This window comes from Cardiocondyla obscurior, linkage group LG17 (genome assembly GCF_019399895.1).
Source record: "Cardiocondyla obscurior isolate alpha-2009 linkage group LG17, Cobs3.1, whole genome shotgun sequence".
Lineage (NCBI taxonomy): Eukaryota > Metazoa > Arthropoda > Insecta > Hymenoptera > Formicidae > Cardiocondyla > Cardiocondyla obscurior.
Window position 1 is genome coordinate 4,364,137 of NC_091880.1, and position 20,426 is coordinate 4,384,562.

Consider the following 20,426-nt stretch of genomic DNA (forward strand, 5'->3'; position numbering starts at 1 on the left):
GTAAACATTGAAGCCCGGGCGAAATCATTTCGGCGTATATTTTTCATGCACAATAAACAGAAGCTTATAAGACTTAAAAATACAATGTCACTTGCATAGCGACCAGTAGTCGCCGGCAATTTCCAATGCAACAACAAACAGCGCAAGACAGAGCGTTCTTGCTTTTAACGAAGCTACATTTTCTTGTTCGCTACTCAGTTACTCAAACTTTTGATGGGAAAAGAACTTCTTTTTGTCTTTCACCTTGTCCAGAGCTATTGTTTCTCGCGAAATTTTTCTGATGCCAGCGACTTAAAAATTTTAATATGAAAGGCGTAAAAAAAAAAAAAAGAAAAAGAAAGCCCGCAGATCTTTTAACTTTGCGACTCGCGCACCCTGCCAGGCTATTGTATACAATTATCGTCAGGAAGTTATTTAAATTTTTTTTTATTTTAATGAAATCGAGAATATTTATTCAGAGAATCGCTGTAGTGTATTATTATTTATTTTATTGTTTTACTAGGTTTACTTTTTGTGATACAAAAATATGCATGAGTGGATTTTATATTTTTCATTTTTTAAATCTGAATTATTTTACCAAATTAATATTTCGTTATCACGGTGAAATATTAAATTTAATAGTTACATAGCTTTTCATCTCATAATTACCGCATAGAGAGCTGATGAAAGTTACCCCGATTTATCATATTTTAATGGATGTAGTTTACATAGAAAGGTATTACACGTTGTAATTGTAATATATTAATTGTTTCTACGTATCAATAATATTACCGATAGCACCAATAACAAACATTATTGAGTAGATAGGATGTCAGTTATGTCAAATAATTATTTAAAATAATTAGAGTAATAAAAAATTAAATTTTGATACCAGAGCTGTCGAATGTTATAAAATTTATTATTTTGCAAGAATTTACTTTACGACATAATTTGTTTAGCTTTATTTTCTACCATTAGTTCTCATATGTTTCAAAAGGTAATAAAAACTGTTACTTGACGTGATTCAGATTGCGATTCGGTATAATACCTTTCATTAAAATACTAGAAGAGACCACGCGCACACTTCGCGTGCGCTATTTTTCCAAATCTCCTAATTACAAATTACGAAAAAAAGAAAATATTAACGGAAACGTGTATATTAGTATATTAAACCAAATCTCAAAATCGCCGAATTGATAACAAGCTATTTTACGCGCCGATAAATAATTCGCAAAAATTATTGTATCGTCAAATCAAAGAAAGGCGTCTCTAATGGAAAATTGGAAAACTTGTTGAAACATAAGAATAACATCTCTTGGGATATCGTTCTCTCGTTTCGTTCTTTCTTCTCGGAAACGATTGAACTTCCTGATTCAATAAAAAAAAAAAAAAAAACTATGTTCACACGTTTATTCGCGTTAAAGATATAATTACAAAAATAGAATAATAAAATTCAACCAATAATGAAAAATTATATATAATAACCGTATAAAAGTATAAAAGTTTATAATAAGCGCTGCAGCAAAAAGTCTCGCGGCATAAAGAAATCGACAAACAGTTTTCACGCTCACGTCGAAAGCTCTAAGAAGAGATTTGCATTGAAACGATTCGTATTGAAATGTTCAGCGTTTGTTCGATTTGCGTGATTCATGGATTCTTGTACGCCAACGGGAAAGTTGTAACGAGCTGACAGGGCGAATTGGCATACGGATTTATGCAAATGGATTTGCACGGACTACGAAGGAAGCGGGGATTACGAGCGAGCCGGACTCGCATGAAATCGTGCATTATGGACGCCGTTATTACAATAATTCATTATAATTTTTTCGAGCGCTAATAACAGCGACGTCGAGTTTATTACCTAATTACCGTCGAACAAAGTATGGCAGCCTCGCGTTATAGTTGCTTCATGCATATTGTCAAGCTTGTAGGAAATTCATAACTACTTTCGCGCTGAAATGTATTTAAAGTCCCCTCTCGTCGTAGGAACAAAATGGCGTGGATTTTAATTTATTGAAGTGGAATGCAGTTGGGCAATCGATAAGCGATAAAGCCCATTTTGATCCATACCGTTGATACGACTATTCACGCTTTGCGAAATAATTTATTATTTTACGTGGAAATGCCGAACATTTATCACCCAGGGAAAAAAAAAAATTATAGCTGCTATCAATTTGCGGTTATTATAAAACGTAGATAACGCCACAAGATCTCATCTATAATTTCTGAAACGTGATAATAGTCGAAGCTACTCGATAATAATAAATCTCTTGTGTCCCATGTCTCGATAGCAATAAATTTCCTGTGACTTTGACAACGTAAATCATGTCTAGTGTACAGATTAATTTTCTTTTTCCTTTTTTTTTTTTTTTCAAAATTAGTTATAAAATTTTTAATTAATTTTTAATAAATTACATTTTTAATTTAATATATAAATTCAATTATATTGTCTTATTATAAATATAGAATTTCCTGCGGCAGTAGCTATTACCCGAAACACGTGAAGGAAATGCATACTCGAAACGCACACGATTATTAAATCCCGCGCTTCAACGTTGCCGTACGCGCGTCTCTTCTTTTTCAATTTGTGTTATATTACACATATGCTTTTAGTTTGGATTTTAAAATGATTTAGGCCTATCGCAATTTCGGTGCAAAATAGAGATTCGCGCCAGGAAGGTATATTCGGGGAGGAGGTGTCACCTGGTCGATTTCTGTGCTAGCATTCAAATCACTATACACCTCAATTCCGCATCGCAATTTATCAAGCATTGAAATCTTCTCTATTGTAAATATAAATTTTTTAAATAGACGCGTCAAAATCAATTTAGAAAATCGAAAGATATAATAAGCGTATTGAAGAGAGCTGTCCACTTTAAAAGTAAAAAAGAAAAGCAGCAGAAATTATCGTGCAGCAATTACATATTCACCACGTTATAATATCCAAATCCCTTTCTTAATTAGCCACGGTTAAAGTAATTAGACAATTAACTCTTATACTTCGTCTTGAAAATTAAAGAAATCCGGAAAGAAAATGGCAAGAAATCAGAAGCGTGCAACATGATATTGTTCCTAACTCTGCGTCCACCGCGTGTAAAAGCCAGAAAAAATTTACTGTTTAACAAGTATTATACATTTTATTGTTAGAATAAAGATGGGGAGTTGATTTAAACCGCGACACCCTTTCGCGCGTGCTACGAAACAATTAACGTTCTCGAATGAGAGCATGTGGAGAACGTGTCCGGGAATGCTTAAATAATAAATTAATTTACTTTCGCACATGAAAAACTATACTATTGCGGGCCACGAAAAATGTACTTCGTAGAGAACAAGCGAGAATGCGAAAACCAAAATTCGTTGAGCACTCACCAAAGCTTTCGGAATAGTGCACATTCGAGATAAAATACGTTACGCGAGATGGTGTGCGGTCACAAACGCAATTTGGAAATTACTTCGGTCACGACGATAATTTAACTTATATACATCGTTCGCCGACATGTCATTAGCCGTATTTCCATCGAACATTTCTCGATTGCTCACAAATTGTATTATTGAAGCAGGTGCTTGTGACAGGAGGATATATGCGAATAAAAAACAAAAAAAAAATACGAAACGAACGGCGTATGGACAGTCTCGTTGTCTCAATAGTATATTATTTTAAAAACGTGTATTCTCAACGCAGAGAATATAAATATGTTAACGAAACGTTGTTTTAATGCTCGTTAATGAACCTTTTAATTATAAAGCTAAGTACCGACTTTGATTTAGTGCGGGAAGAAACGTATTTTACTTTAATGACTAGTCAGCAGTGCCGACGTGTGGTTAGCGAACGAATTTTTAATGCAATTTACTGCGGCGGCTCATGTCCTGGACAATAAATATCGGTTATCGAACTTTCAGCTGCGGAATATCACGCGGTGTATCGGGTGTCACGGATCAGAGTATGACGTATGGCGTGCAAAATGGCATTGTCGTACATTAAAGAATTATGATCTTAATCATATGTGCGTCAGTTAGATTATACGTACATACAAATACGATATCGCGATATATCGTGTTGAAACTTAATTTTTTATTTGGTCATTGGAAGGAATCAAGCGCGCGCTGCTTTTCACGAAAGTCTTTTTTGTGCGCGTCATTAGATTGGTCATATAATTATATTAATAATTACAATTGAATGATCTACAGAAGATGAGGTATTGTCTGTTTACTTACAATTGATGTTCCGGTTCGATCGGTTTAGGGCAGGTTGCTTTCCTTCCTTCCTTTCTTCCTTCCTTCCTTCCTTCCTGTCCTTCCTGTTCTTCCTGTCCTTCCTGTCCTTCCTGTTCTTCCTGTCCTTCCTGTCTTTCCTGTCCTTCGTGGTGGTAATCCAAATTATCCTGATGTGTTGCAGTTGCACTTCCCATCACTTGAAACTATATTACACTGCTCTGCTTTTTTTTATAATCACTTTCACTGATCATCAACACTGTCACTCGAGAGACGAACGACCGAAGGAATGACGGTGGATTATCGCGGCGCATTTTTTACGAGTTAAATTAAGAAGCGCGACGGACGATCATTCGTTGTATTATTTGCACTTCCGATATCCGTAGCGTTGATTATGTAAAGTGAGGTTATTTTTGATTCTTAGATCGATCCTCGTCGGCAGAATAAACGATGCCGACGATTTGCATTAAGCGGCGAACGAGACGGGCCGCGATACGAAATATTCCTCGCGTACTTTATCTTCCTCGCGTTCCTCGAAAATCACTTGTCCGTAAACGGGGATGAGGAGTCCAGCTGCGACGAAGAGAGACGGGGGCGAGGTGCAAGTCTCACCGCGGCAGCAACAATCGCCGAGGCTTGCCGAAGAAAATTATGATGGAAGCCGGTAGGTCGGAAATGTCCGAAGCGGCGTGCTTCACGTCGGACGCTCCCTGCGCTGCGTTCGCGACGTAACTTTGTCGTTCCGTAATTTTTTCGAGGCACGAAACGGAGCCAAGAACGACGAGCGGGATAACTCAAGCGTGCAGAAAATGATCGTCCGTTCCCGAGTCGACAGCGTCGACACTAATTCGTATCCGAAGACTTCCTACTCGCGGCCGAAATTACGCGTAGGTGCGGAGCGATTAGCGACACGTCTTCACGCCCGGGTCTCCGCGACCAGACTGAAGTGACCGTTAGAGCATTTCGGCCCTTGGAGGAAGTGAGAGGACCGCGTAAAAAGAGTGAGACAGTAATAGGCCCGATTGTCGCTGTCCTTCTCGCGCGGAGTGCTGCACGTCGGACGCTCCGTGCGCGCTGCACTCGCTACGTGATCTTGTCGTTGCGGAACACTTTATCGGAGCACGAAACGAAGCACAGAACGACGAGCGAGATAACTTAGGCGTGCAAAAAATGATTGTCCGTTCCCGAGTCGACAGCGTCGACACTAATTCGTATCCGAAAACTTCCTACTCGCGGCCGAAATTACGCGTAGGTGCAGAGCAATTAGAGATACATCCTCGCGCCCGAGTCTCTGCGACCAGACTGAAGCGACCGTTAAAAAATTTTGGCCCTTGGAGGAAAAGAGAGAACCGCTTAAAAAGAGTGAGGCAATAATAGGCCCGATCGTCGCTGTTCTTCTCGCGCGGAGTGATGCACGTCGGACGCTCTGCGCGTGCTGCACTCGCTACGCGATCTTGTCGTTCCGGAACACTTTATTGCAATAATTAATTTAGAATTATTACCCAGTTACGTTACAATCTGTCGACTCTGAGAAAAATCTTCTTCTTAATAATATATTTTGACGTATCAATAATTATTTCATAAACCAAATGACGCCAATAATTCTAACATTAATTTACGCGTGCATTAATTTATTCAAAATTTGCTCCCAAATAATAACCTTGATTACCTATCAATCTATGCAGTATTTCAATTTAATGTCATTATGATAATTTAATATCGTTAGGTTAATTAGTTGCTCGAACTGTCAACATTTAACGGCCGCGTAAATTTCGCCACGATTAAACGCAATTTAATAGGAACTATTGACATTTATGTTTTCAGAAGTGGTGTACGATTTGATGGTGGCATCGGTGTCGTCGATGACGGACGATAATAATCTTTATATGGACGACGGCGTGGACGGATTTCCGGCGTTTGGCTTTCGGCCCGGATCCGAAGTGAAGCAACCCTACAGACTATATCTTCCGGAAAAGTTGCCGGCCGAGTTCACCTTAGTGGCCACGTTTAAGCCAGCCTCCTTTAGAACGAGCTACCTTTTCGCCGTTCTTAATCCCTTCGAAACCGTTGTCCAATTGGGCATTAGAATTTCGGTGAGCTTATACTCATTAACATATTTAGCTTTGCGAACACTCCGATTGTACCATTTTTGCGCTTGGCGAAAAACGCAAACAATAAATTACTTTTCAAAATTTCCGGAACCTCGGCCGAAAGGGTGTAGCTTTCATTCATTACGGGCGAGTTCTGTTAAATCAACAGGGTGTAAGAAAATAGCGTATAAAATTGAGGAGCAAATGTCTTACGGAAATAAGAGGACGAGCGTGAAATATGACGTTATATTAAATCGCGAAGGAATCCGTTTTAACAGCTGGGTGATTACTAGCTCTTTAAACTCTTTATCAAAGTAGCTACGTGATATTCTCATTAGCCCGTACATTTTACATCAGACATATCTAACTATTACAATTTCTTTCTTTCTGTATGCTTTAGCAATGCGCGTAATATTATACCAAATGCACATTTATTAATAATTAATTATACGTATAAAATTAAACTCATACAGTTACACTTGAACGAAATAAGAAGTACTAGAATGTGGATCTACAAGTTGCTATTTTTATATCATATTTTTTTCCATCGAATTTAAAGGATGGACCCGACTCGAACCAAAATATCTCGCTGATATATACAAATTCGGACGAGCACTCGCATTCGGAGGAAGTGGCGAAATTTACTGTGCCGAAGCTTACGAAGAAATGGTCGAAGATCGTCATTAAGGTCTCTGCGAACGACATCACTTTCTACCTCAATTGCCATGAGATGGCCCGGCAAAGGGTCACTAGGATCCCGCAGGAATTAGTATTCGATACCGCCAGCACGCTGTACATCGCGCAAGCCGGACCACACATCCAGGAGCGATACGACGTGAGTACCGTGCACGCTCATCTTTTTTTTTCTTTGCAAAAAAAAAAAAAAATTAAATAAAAAAAAAAGAAAAGAAAAAAGCAAAACATGGATGCCTCGAGCGTTCGTGCGTGGCGCAGCGAAACGAAACGAAACGAGTGGCGCTTGTTGGTACGAGAGATGTTTTCCATGAAAATCGACATAGTTCCGCTCTACAACTGAGTACGCGTAACGAAGTAGCGCGGATAAACAGGCCCGCGAGGATCGAGATGCACTCTTTTTTCGACGATTCAGCTGGTACGAAACAAGCAGCTCACGCGTATTCACGAAATGCTCGCCGAACGACGCCGTAAGACAGTTTCGTTTCGTGAAGTCACATGCGTTTTTTGAACTATATCATTCTCATCTCGTTTCGGTTGAGTAACCTCGCTTATCTGCGGAACGCGATTGAGAATTTGTTAAAAATGTACCGGAAGACGTTCATTAAATTTTTATTCGTATTTCGGTGATTTTAAATTTATTAATCATGGCTCTCGAATAAGTAAATGAAATTTATTATTCATGAATGTTATCGTATTATCAATATGACGTCTGGCTTGGTCCAACATCAAGATGAGAATAATTCGTTCGAAAATTTGCATCAAATTTTTATTTATACATTTAGTGCATTGCTGTTTCACGAGTTTCGTCGCATTAAGAGAGCCAGTCATAAACTTCAAAATACAACGGACGACCGTAGGATTAAGAGCAGCGAATTGTAGAAGTAAATCCGTGCTGCTCTATCCTTTAAGAATTTAATACCGTATCCAGTATCTCGATAAAATAAGTAAAAAGGAGTGCTGGCTAAAAGAGAGGATGGTACGAATGTGGAAAGTGCCATCGGATCACGGGCAGCATGTTCTAAAAGAAGTGGAATAGATACGAAATACCTCATCGAAATCCTATATATTGACGTTACAGATCTGTTGTCTCGATTTCCACTATTGCTCTCTCAAAGAACACACGAGTGGCTCGCGAGACATCGCGCACAATGAAAACCGAAAGATTTCCGCCGCTCGTCGTACGTCGAGTTAAAAAGCAATTTGCAATATTAATGATATAAATGAAAATATCATACTTAGTATCGCTATTATTTTTCATTTATTAGATAATATCTTGGTATTTTCATAAATGCCAAATCAAATATCTATGTTTTTTTTAACAACTTTCAAGAAACTATATTTTTTTTTTACAAGTAAAATAATAATTTTCAACCGTGTTCAAAATCACAGGTTCAAACAAGTTTTGATTATGTAATTGTACGTTAAATACATCCATATCAATCAGCGTCAATCGAAGAAGCGTTTTTCGGGACAATAATGCTTAATGCAGAATTGCATTTTATTCGAAATAATTAATACCTTTCAACCTGAGCGTGAGAATAGTATTTATATGTCATTCCAGCCCTTTAATACGTCCATATCGTATTAACAGTGAGGACAGCGTGATTACATATCGTTGATATGGGAGAGGATAATTAGTTCTCATCCTACGCAATATGATCAGCTACGTGTACAGAGACCACGTGTTGCACAAATCAATACACAAAATGCATTGATTTATTCGATCCTTTGTTAATTGGTCATCCTCGATCCTCGACAATTGACAGAATATTGTAATACTTCGAGTCGGTTATACATAGAACGTCGCCTTTATCTTGCGACGATAATTTCTCTTGCTACAATTATTTAATCCCGGCGTTATATCAACAAAATAAAATCATAGGAATATTTATCGATTTTTCGTACGACATTTTAATTATAGAATTTTAATGCTAATTTACGAAACGAAATCTGGGCGTATTAATATGGACAGTTTCAACGTAACGTTGCGGGCAAATCTAAAGACGTCATTTTGAACTTTATGAGCTGCTTATTAACTTCATAAGTACTATCAAAGGTGTTTACGTAAAGTCATCAATTATCGGTCATCTCGGAGGTTTGAGAAACTTTTTATTTTATCATCAAGTCGATTAACCATATTAAAAAAATTATAGAATATTATTTTCATTTAAAAGTTATTACAACATTAATTGGATTCTTTTATCTCGAAACTCTTTTGGAGGCTTGTCATTATTCTAATCTATCTAATTATTATTATATAATTCCCACAATTATGCATATTTTATTAAAATAATAATTAAAAATAAAATAAAATAAATATCATAAATAAGAGATAATATCATTTCAATAAATAAGAAAGTAGAGATAAATGGAAAGGAAATATTAAATAATAAATAATCTTTCTTAAAATAAATAGAGTACAGTCCGTTAATGCATTACGAGAAAAATGAGAAAGGCAGAGATGAGATAAAATTTTAGTATTTTACTTCGTTATTTGTGAATTAAAAATTAAAAAAAAAATTTACCCTGCATTCTGTAGTTATCTATATCTTGTAATTATTCCCGCATTTATTAGCAAGAAAATCATCAAACTCTCTTCAAGCGTGAAGAGAAAAGACGTGCGTATAAAAAAATGCCCGAATATACGAAATGAGAGGATGTTTGCGCGATTTTCGCGATCTGCTCAGCTTTTCTTGCAACGAGAACGCCGAGACGGGCTTGCATCGCACCCCGGAGACATTCTTATCGCGCATCCGCTGTCGTTTCAGTCTCGCAGCGCTCTTTCCTGTGTCTCCCACGCTGGACTTTTTCGCGTCTACCCGGGATAACAATACGATGGAAAAGTTTCGCAGCCGTTTCGATCGGCACGATTCGCAAGTTCTCGCTCCGCGCGGGCTAATCTCTATAAATTGTGGCACGACGCCACCATTGCCGTCGACGGCATCAAGAAGTGTTTTGCAAGGTGGTAATTCCGCAAGGAGAACGTGGGGATACGAGCGACTGTTTTCTCCGGAGACAACGTGACATCCGTACTTTATATGGCGAAAGAGCATGGCAACGGGTCAATGTAACGACTACGTACACGAGCACAGGCGCTAAAGTTCACGATGGCTCGTCGAACAGCTTCATTATAAAAAGAAAAGACTGACAATGCTATTATTTGTTCATGATAATCTTGTATGTTTAATGATACTAGAAAAAACCACGCGCGCGCCATTTTTTAAGAAACTCCAATACAAACTACGAAAAAGAAAAATATATGCGACTTACTAATTTGCATCAGCTTCAGCGGAATTGTAGAATTTTGTAACATAAAATAAAACATATCAATGTAGACATGTTCGTATTTAAATTAATCTAAAGGTAAAGCTTTATTTTTATAAAATCCAATTGGCAAACTAAACCGATATTATATGTAATAATTTATACGATTGATTTCTTTGGTCTTATTTTACGATATTTGAAAATTTTGCTCATTTATTTAAGTAATGGTCCCATTAGGATCGAAGAAACAATAATGCAATATCGATAAACCATTCACGTTTGAAATTGGTACTTTATTTCACTTTACGGTATTTTATCATCTCCATTCGAATCTTTTGTCTTATTTTTTGAAGCGGGAATGAAACGTGCTATCTTTTTTGACGCGTAAGAATATTCAGGGCAGCGGACTTATGAACGAATTAATGATCGTTACTTCTGTCAGTGGAAGTGATTGACTTCCGCGGAACCGCAGTTATTCCGAATGTTTTGGGTAATTTTGCTGCGCGCACGATTCATCTCTACATCGGCGTCCGCAATATGCGCGGTATGCTCCAAAATCCGTAATTAAGATTCGGTATGTACGCAACTGCATATTCGTACCGCAAACATTTGAAAAATTCGAGCAGCCTGTGATCCTAATTAATGATATTCCGATATCTTACAAAATTTATAAGAAATTCCAAAATCCTATTTTTATGTAATATAATTGTAAAGATGCAGCCTTCCTGACTCAACGTTAATAACTGTTAAAAGATAAACATTACATACTTTTTAAATTAAAAAAAAAAAAACGACGAAATAAATGAATCTTATTAATGAACTTATTTCTCTTAAGATAAAATTTTTTAAATAATGTAGAATAGACAAAAGGTTTTTAACTTGTAATATTATTTTTTCGAAATACCCACGGAACAGTTTCATTTCGTGGCTACAGTAATACTCTGTAGTAACACACATACTCTTTGTCTTAGAAATATGTGTCGGTTTTGTATTATGTTAACATCGTGAAACTAACTTCTACGTGATGCTCAAATTTGCATAAAATTTATGTCGCTCTCTCTGTGAAATGTCTGAGAACCGTGAAAAGAAAACAAATCTCGCGACAACGTCGCCGCATCCGACTGTTCTACGCAAAAATTACAGGATTTCAATTACGAGATAAGATGCACCGGCTAAGACGGGAGACGTGGGGAAGTTTTCCGACGTAGAAAAACCTGTTAAAATAAAGAAAGAAAAGGATTCCGATGTCGGCGCGTGTTTAATGGTGCGACGAAAAAAGAGCCATTAACCCCGCGCGGCCCCTTTAATTCTACCGTATTATTACAAACAGCGGTAGCGTTACGAACAGCGGTGCGCGGCAGCGATGGGGCGGAGAAAAATTAGTACGTTGCTACGCGGCAAGCGAATTCCGCGATAAGAATGCCCTGAGGATCTTCCATCGGGGTGAAACGTCCGTGCCGTTAACTCACCCCCTGTAAAGGGAGATATCCCCCCAACGGTGAACAAGTATGCGGGAAGGGCGGAGAAGATGTAACGAGGACGAAGTGCACGTGCACCGCGCGCCAGCATAAGCAACTCTCGAGAACATGGAATATAGAGTTTTGCGCTAGAGCAGGAGCTTGTTATACCATTTGGATAAAAGCCACGGTCGACTAGTCTCGTTTTCTTCAACGAGCTTTGATGCAAAGCGTGTGCGCTCGTGAAAGAGAGCAATCGCTTCTAAGAAATTAATGCCACCGGCGAACGTCAACGGGATATTCCTTGCATATCCTCATTGATAACAGTCTGCACGTTCAACGTCAGAAAATCTCATTGAATTTGTAAGCAATTTGTAAGTAATAGAAAATAAAAATGTTAATTCCGTCTCGCATAAATTTGAACAAATGTGAAAAACTATTCGCGTGCCAAACTGTTAAAATTTTTTTTTAACCAAGGCTGCTGCGAACGTAGTAATTGTTTTCAATCCCGAGCATTAGAAGCGTCGTACGTTTTTAAAGATAGTTTTAGAATCGCGATGGATAATAGATAAATTAAGTCGAACGAGACTTACGCCGCTTTAACGAGCAATAATTTATTTAATATGATGTAACGCGCGTACCGGCAACTGTTACCGTCAATTCACTTTCGGAACGACAAGGCAATAACGCCAACAATCAAACCGAGATAAGGTTATTCAGACGTCGTCGGGAAAAACGCCACAGACAGGCAGTTTTAATTAACCTCGAACTCGCGATTTTAGCGCAGACATTAATTAAAACGGCGCCACTCACGAGATGATATTTTTAACGATGGTTCACGTACCTTTGCTCTAGCCGGTCGTAAATACGATACGCGCGATCATAAAATTTTAACTATGCGACCGGGCTTGCGGCTTCTTTTTTTTTTTTCACTCGTGCCACTTTCGTTCTCGCAACGAGAGCCATTACGAGCTTGGCGTCGGTGCGCGAAGGTTACTTCATTAGAAGAAATTAGCCATTTAGGAGCAGCCGGGCCCGACGTAGCAACTCCATATACCTTCATTATTGTATAATCACGAAGATAATTACATACTTACAATATAGCGGTAAAAATTAACGAGTTTAATCAGGGGATTAACAAAACGGTGAAATCATTCCTTTTGTTGATGATAAAGGGTGCTGGCCGACTTTCGTTAAATCTACCTTATATTTCCTTGAATTACAGGCTGGATTGTTTAATGAGACGCTTTAGAGATTCACGGATGTTTATCTAGCGGTGTAATGAATCGTAAATCGTAAGATACGAGAGAGAAATACAGTCTCGGTTACCAGGGGGATCATTATTCGAACGGATACTAGTATTTCTGATAAATGCCAAAGGTTTAATGCATTTATTTCGTTAACTTGACGTTTTATGTATGATACTGTCATCGTTTCAAATGACAGCTGATTTAATGTACAATATTTAGCGTCTTTTTAATACACGTCTAAATAATTTTATTCCCGGAATTAATCAATTACGATAGTAACTTGAAAATGCTAATGAAAACGTTAGCGTACTCGCGGGTTAGATTTGGCGTGTCATTTTTCACAGGATGCAAAATCTCAGGGGCCCGTAATAGATCCGCGAAGCTAACCCGGCGATCGCGTTTACGCCGCGTTTTAATATCACGCGTTACCGGCAAACAAAACGAGCGACGAGAGCGAGGATGCGCATCCTGCGTTTTCATAAGCCGCCGCCCGTAACATGCAACGCAGCATCACCCGTCACCTTCATCTCGCTTAGATAAAAGCACGAGACGGTTACGACCTGTCTTTCTTCCGGCGATCTTCATCTTCATCGGTGCCGCAAAATACCGCGAGGGATAATAAAAGAAAGCACGCGTCATTAAGCAAATTTTCTTACGCGCGGGCATTAATTTTTTTTTCCAACTATTCGAAATATCATTCCGTGAATTTCACCAGCGTATAATACCTTCCTCGAAATTAATAAATCTGTAATAACGAAAAGCGTTAAAGCGCCAAGTCTAAGTATTACAGCATCAACGTCAGTTAGCGCTGACTATGTACTGAAATTTTCTTTCTCTGCGCATAATCCATCACAGTCTGAAGTCACGACTAAGGGGGATAATTAATTAGAGCTGGTTAATAAAGACCGAAGATAACGTTAAACAAAAATCATAAATATATATGACGGAAATATTCTTCTTGATTTGACTTAATGTCATTCTTTTTTTTGCATCGCGTCATGTTTATTACGTTCTTCCGGCTCAAATGAGATTCGCTTCCCTTTTTGAAATAACGAAACTTATCACGTTTACTTTTACTATAAAAGATACACCGTAGTTGTAGTTTTATTCGTCAATAAATGACAAGCAAAATAGAATAAAATCACGTGTCGCTTTTAATAAAGAGAGCAGCGCAGTGGACCGAAAATTATATACATCACATTAATAATTTCTATATTTTACAATGGCTTTGGCTCTTTCTCTCTCAATTCCAATTTAGCGGATTATGACCGCGTATGAACAAGATGCATAGCCGCGCCAAGTTCAATGGTGACCTGGTTTTCACTTCGGGGCACCTCATTTAAATACTGATGAATGGCAAATTTATTATTTTCTTGTCGCAACCGCGGCCACTCTCGTCTCTATTTCGCTCGCGCAACAAACACCTCCGTTTTCCTATCCGCGATTTCTTGTCTCGTCGTTTTTCTCCCTCCCGTAACACGATGTTGTTCCGCGCGACGGACAGCAAATTGATTATCGATTCCGAATAAATTACGCTCATCCATTCGATCTGTACCTCTTTGACTTCGAACCGCAACAGCAATGATGAGAGCTGTTCGAACACCTAGTCAGGGAAAAACTTCTTTCTTTTTCATTTAAATCGTGCGACGGCGAAATTTTGCGAGCAAGGGGTTTAAAAAATACCGTATTATTATGAATTTTTAATTTGGTTCGATGACCAGACATCGCAACGCGCGAGCTGTCGAGCGCCGAGACGTCGTAATTCGTTGCGTGATGCGCCCGGCACGGCCGGGCGACGTTCAAGCGCCGCGTGCGCGAGCCACGCACACAGCCGTACGGCCCACTGCTCGGACGCGGGCAGAGGCATGAGAGTAGAGCTAAAGTAGGTCATTCACCAGCGCGGTCAGTTGACCTACCTCACTGCCGCGTGGCTGTCCCGATCCGGCCCGGCCGTCTGTGAGTCGGGCATCGTGCCTGTAAGCGACGATGCGAACGCTACGCGCGCGAGCCGCAACATGAACCTCCGTTCGTTCGCTACGCAGCACTCGCAGCAGTAACGCGATGCACAAACGCACGCGGCCGAATTAAATTAATATAATTAACGTCCGAACGTTCATATAAATTTATTCAAGACACGAGAAACGTTCAAAGTGCTATCAAAGTAAGAAGATATGTATGTACATATATTCGTAATTCATTGTCAAAAGTCATTATATATGTGGATAAGTATATATAATTATTTTTTTAATACACGACATTTTATGTAACATATAATATTAAAATGTTTGGTATAAAAAATATTTTATTGTCGGAATAAAAAATTCTGTACGATATATGTATGTACTTCGTACTCGATTCTAGTCTTGCTGTTATTTCAATCGATTGCGTACATATTCGCTACAAGCAGTCGAACATTCGTCGAGGCCTGATGATAATTTAGATTAATTTACATCTGTTCAACGTATTATTAAATGAAGTGATGGGTGCAAAATTAATAACATCGTGATAATTTGATTATTTGATTATTCTGTTGGTTTAACGCGCTGTTAAATGAATGGTTTATTTTGGATATAACGTAGGCGAGAATTTTGAAACTTTGTTAAAATAGGTGCGTTATGTCTATTTGCGTTTGTTATACGTGTACCTAATGGCAGAATCGATATGAGCGTTATTAGATTCTAAGAGTAATTAAAATATGTATAGCGCGACAATAAAATATTCCTGCTCTTAAATTGTGCATATTTAACCAAGACATGGCTTCTCTGTAAATTGAGAATCTACTCAGTTTTAATTAAAAATAATCTTTTGGCGTATGCCTGCAAAGTGATGTAAAAGGAGATAAATTAATTATTGAAGTTCGACGCTTGGAATAATAATACGCACGTAAAAATTCAAATTGATTAAGAACTGCTATATTTATTAAATTCATGTAACACGTTTAGAGAAATACGTAAAAATCACCAGGGGGAAGGCAAGAATATTAAATCTCACTAATGATTTATGATCTTCTTTTTTACTTGGTTGCTGCCAAATTTTATATGGCCCTCTGCCGCTTGAAAAATAAATGGCTCAAGTCCCGCATTGCCTAGAAAATTAGTTCTAGTTCCGGCGATAACTTATCCTGCGACGAGAATCGACGATAAATTTCGCGGAGTTGGACGCAGCGGATTCATAAAAGTTCGTCAATATCCCATCGCATCCCGCGGAACGATTGAACTTCATTATACGCGAACGAAGTTCATCGAAAAACTTGGCTAGCGATTATGCGAATAAATCCACGGCACACAAAGGTGGCGGATAGATTTCCCTCGCGACAACGTTGACCTTTGAGCAACGGGTCGCAAACAAGGAACTTTCCTTTCTCGTGCTTTCCGCGTCGCACCCAGGAAATCTTAAAAGCGCGTAGTAAGCCGGAAACGATGGGAAAGTAATTAGCCGGCTGTTTAGAAATTTAACGGGGTGCGTCCAGGAAAGAGTTTCTACTATCTGGTACGGCGCGAGGATTCACCACGAGTTAATTAAACCGGTCGCTCTCGAAGTGAAAGGATCCTCGATCGTGCAGACAGACAGACAGAAGCGAAGTATCGCGTGAACGCAATTTGCAGGCTGTCTTTCGGCAGACTTGAGCGTGCATTCCGATTAAATGCTATGCATTCAATGACGTTTACGGGAACGAAGTAAAAATTAATTTTAAACTTTCAACGAGTTATCCCGCGGGATGTAACTCTATTTTTTATCGTCCAAACTTGTAATTCATTATTTATGGTCAAAATGTACTTTAAATTTTTCTATACAATTTATTGTTTTAATTAGTGGTTATTTTATAAATGATAACTGTAATATTAAGGCCGCATGACATAAGCAAACATAAAAATATATATACATACATAATATAGCATTGTATAACGTATGAATTATTTCAAATATAAATTGCCACCGTTTAATAGAAAATGGAATATTTAATTGCACTTTTATCTGCAATATATTTTAATTTTGTGTAAAATGGTATTATAGCTGTTTTATTTCAAATTATTCGTAACAATATTTTGCAATTTATATTCAAATTTGAATTCTTAAAAAGAATGTACCCACTGAACCTTTTATAAAAATTATTTAATTTATTGACTAGCATTTTGTCTCTTAAGTTTCAATGAATATTATAAACGATTAAATTATAATTGAACTGTGTATCAAAAGCATATTAAAACTGTTTACATGGTAAACTAATTTTTTTTAATTATATTAACAAACCTACAGATCAATTTCATTTCATGCTTTTATATTATCTCCACCTTTAAATGCATCGGTTAACGATAAACGAATAATTTCTACTTAAAAGTGAACTTTAGCTCGTTGCTGATTTTATTTCATTAGTAACTGTAATTGCGTTGTTTTCATAACAATTGATGTAGCGAGGTGATTTTACGCTTGTTTGCGGTTATCCAAATTAATCATCAAAATCGCTTTGTTAATTTTGATTTTAACCAAATGATAGCAAAAGTAATGAAACACGATAACGAAAATGGAATGAAAATGAAAAACACGGAATATTAAAAGGCATTTTATTAACGTATATTACGCTTTTCCAATTAACTGCATACTTTATTCGTTAGAAAGTTATATTATAAACGCTTTTCGTATATGTATATATATACATATATTAGTTATCACGCGAATATCGATTTCATTCACTAGATATCAAAGAGGTAATTCGCTAATGAAACCAACATTATCTATTTATTTTCATAAATATCAGGGAGCAGCAAATATTTTATGAAAATGACGTTTTATGAAATTAAACATTATTACCGTCAGTTAATTTTCACTAATTTTCAGTGCGTTTCAAAATACCCTTACGTCTCGGCATGTAGCACCGGAATATTTGGCGCGTAATAATTTAACCGTTGTTGCCATTATTTATATATGTATGACGCAAAAACGAAATTCGAAAACGCTTACAGTGAACATCGATGGATCCCGGAAATGAATAGCCAGAAATTCACAAAGTGTACAAAATTATTTCGCTACTAGCGACGAACTGCGGATTAATATGCATTGCAACACTGCATTTGTGTTTGCGATTATCGTCACTAGCTAACTAAAACATTATCTTGTCAATCTGTGTTGGCCGCAAATTTGCGAGTAATCAAGAGGAGATGCCGAAAATGCAAAATTCGCAATTGGTAAACCCTCGCGTCGCGTCGCAGCGCGGCGCTGCGCAATCATTGACTAATTAAAATGCAATCGGCGTATGTCGAATTAGCATAAGCAAATTCTTCCCGGCTATTCTTTTTTTTTCATCCCGCTTCGTTCATTTCGCGAGATTCACTTTGTTTTCGATCTCCCGTTTACGCTCCGACTGTGCGAAACAACGCGATGTAATTGTCTATCAGTTGTTTGCCGTCAAAAAACAACTGGTGGCAATTAGCCGGGCAATAAAATTAATTCACTGAAATGACTGTATGTATAGCGCACGTTATTTTACTTCGCTTACGTGAAAATTCTCCGTTTTTTTTTTATAATAAAACTTATATTTTATCATAATCCATTGTTTAAATCAAAATGGGACTTTTCTTGTTGAAAAATTTCACAAAGATGTAAAACAAAGCTCTTGTCGAATTAAAGAAGTAATTAATAATCGTTGTATTTTTCATGTATTTATGAAATTATGCAGTAAATTCCGCACCTTTGAATGGAAAAGAAACGGCACATAATTGATGCCGCTGCTAATTATAGCTGTAGTAATTAATGCTAAATTCACTTAGCAGCAGAAATCAGTTATGCAGGATTGTTAAATAAATATCGTTAATTTACGCAAACGTCCCGCTAATTGTATAGTAGAGCTGCCTTGCAATTAATAATGCCGATTAATAATTTGGTGTGATTGAGAATTATTAAATGGAAGTTGTTAAATTGTGGATTAAATTTCTTTTTTCTTATACGTAGTTCATGTCCCACCGTATCTGTAGTACGTGATCGCGTACACGCGCGCATATTGAGATAAGTTTTATGTAACGTGCAATTTACCATGCAAAATAACGCTATGAAATATTTCGTCACTTTTGTATACAATATACAACGCTATGTGTTCCACATGGCATAGAATTTTCAAGAAATAACACATTACCGGCCAGCCTTTCGAGGTCGCAACGGACAATTTCGCCGCTGGGAATTTTTGCATCGCGAATTGTACTTTTTATCTGAGGAATTCAGTTAAGTAGAAAACAATTATGGCCGGTAACATAAAATTTTCACGGATTTTTAATTATACCGGAAGAAATTTAAGAACATATTATTATTATTGTAAAAAAGATTAATTACATTAATTAATTTAAAATAACTAAGTAAAAATAATTAAATTGACGTGAAATAATATCCACGTAGTTTTTATATTTTTCATTAATTTTAATAAGTAAACTTTCATGAATAAAATTTGAGTTCAAAGAATATTTACATAAATTTTGGTACACTACTATTGTTATATATTATATTTTTGCATTTCAGAAAGACAGAAATCTTTTTTAATTTTATATAATTAAAAAGTAAAATAAAATAATTTAAAGTAATTAGACGTTAAATTTAAATTATTATTGAAAATGTTTTGAATAATTTACACGTTACAAACCACGCTTACCATTATGCCTCGTCCGTTTCTCATTACGCAATATTTGTTAATTACTTCAACGCAGCGAAAGAACGTACTTTACAGGTAAACGGCCGCGCTGCGTGGTGGATTTTTTTTTCTTTTCGAAATAACGTCCGGTTTTGTAAAGTTAAAGCATGCCTTCTATTCGCATCGCGAGAGCAAGTCGGAAAAAGTTTGGATGACTTTGTGGAAATGTTGCTCGTCACTCGTTCATTTAATGCACAAGGCACTCTACGCATTTTTGTATTTGACGTAAATAAATAATAACGAAAGAAATGAGAAAAACGTAAAACTTCGGGCAATTAATTTCTTCTTATATTAATTCCGTACAACACTTTGCGACTCGATGTGAAAAATGGACTCGATAATTATCACCGATGAAAAATTCAACCGGCAAATTTTAGAATTTTCCGTACGTCCTCGATAACGTAATAAATTCTTTTATACGATTGTAGCGAAAGTAACTTCGAACGAGGAAGAGTTTAAGCCCATTCTCTTTGAGTTGCCCCGGGGATATTTTTATGATGCGAATCAATATGGAAAAATGCGCGACGAAAGTAATTTATTTCTCAAAAGTCCAAAGAGATAGAGTATGTTTTCGATTTTCAGCCTGGTCTCGTTCACCTGGTCTTTTTCGTTGAATACTTTCTTTCCGGTGAAAGATATATCGCCGTACACACGCCATGGGTTCTTTATTCGATGCGCACGCTCGCAGCCACTCACTCACCTACACTTGCACACGGCGGTATGCCACTGAAGCCTTGCCAATAGCAAATAAATAGGCGATATAGGGGTGGGTACGAGAGCAAGGGGGTCGGGGACATTACGTGGC

General features: G+C 37.4%; 1 protein-coding gene across 5 annotated transcripts in view; it reads left to right on the forward strand.

Moving 5' to 3' along the window:
- Nucleotides 1-20,426, forward strand: part of Mp (collagen XV/XVIII-type protein multiplexin) — a 193,641-nt gene that overhangs the window by 54,760 nt on the left and 118,455 nt on the right. For all 5 annotated transcript variants that reach the window (XM_070668210.1, XM_070668208.1, XM_070668209.1 and 2 more), the window contains exons 3-4: nucleotides 6,016-6,284; nucleotides 6,841-7,116. In XM_070668210.1, coding sequence (XP_070524311.1) covers nucleotides 6,016-6,284; nucleotides 6,841-7,116 — 545 coding nt within the window. The remainder of the gene's footprint in view (nucleotides 1-6,015; nucleotides 6,285-6,840; nucleotides 7,117-20,426) is intronic.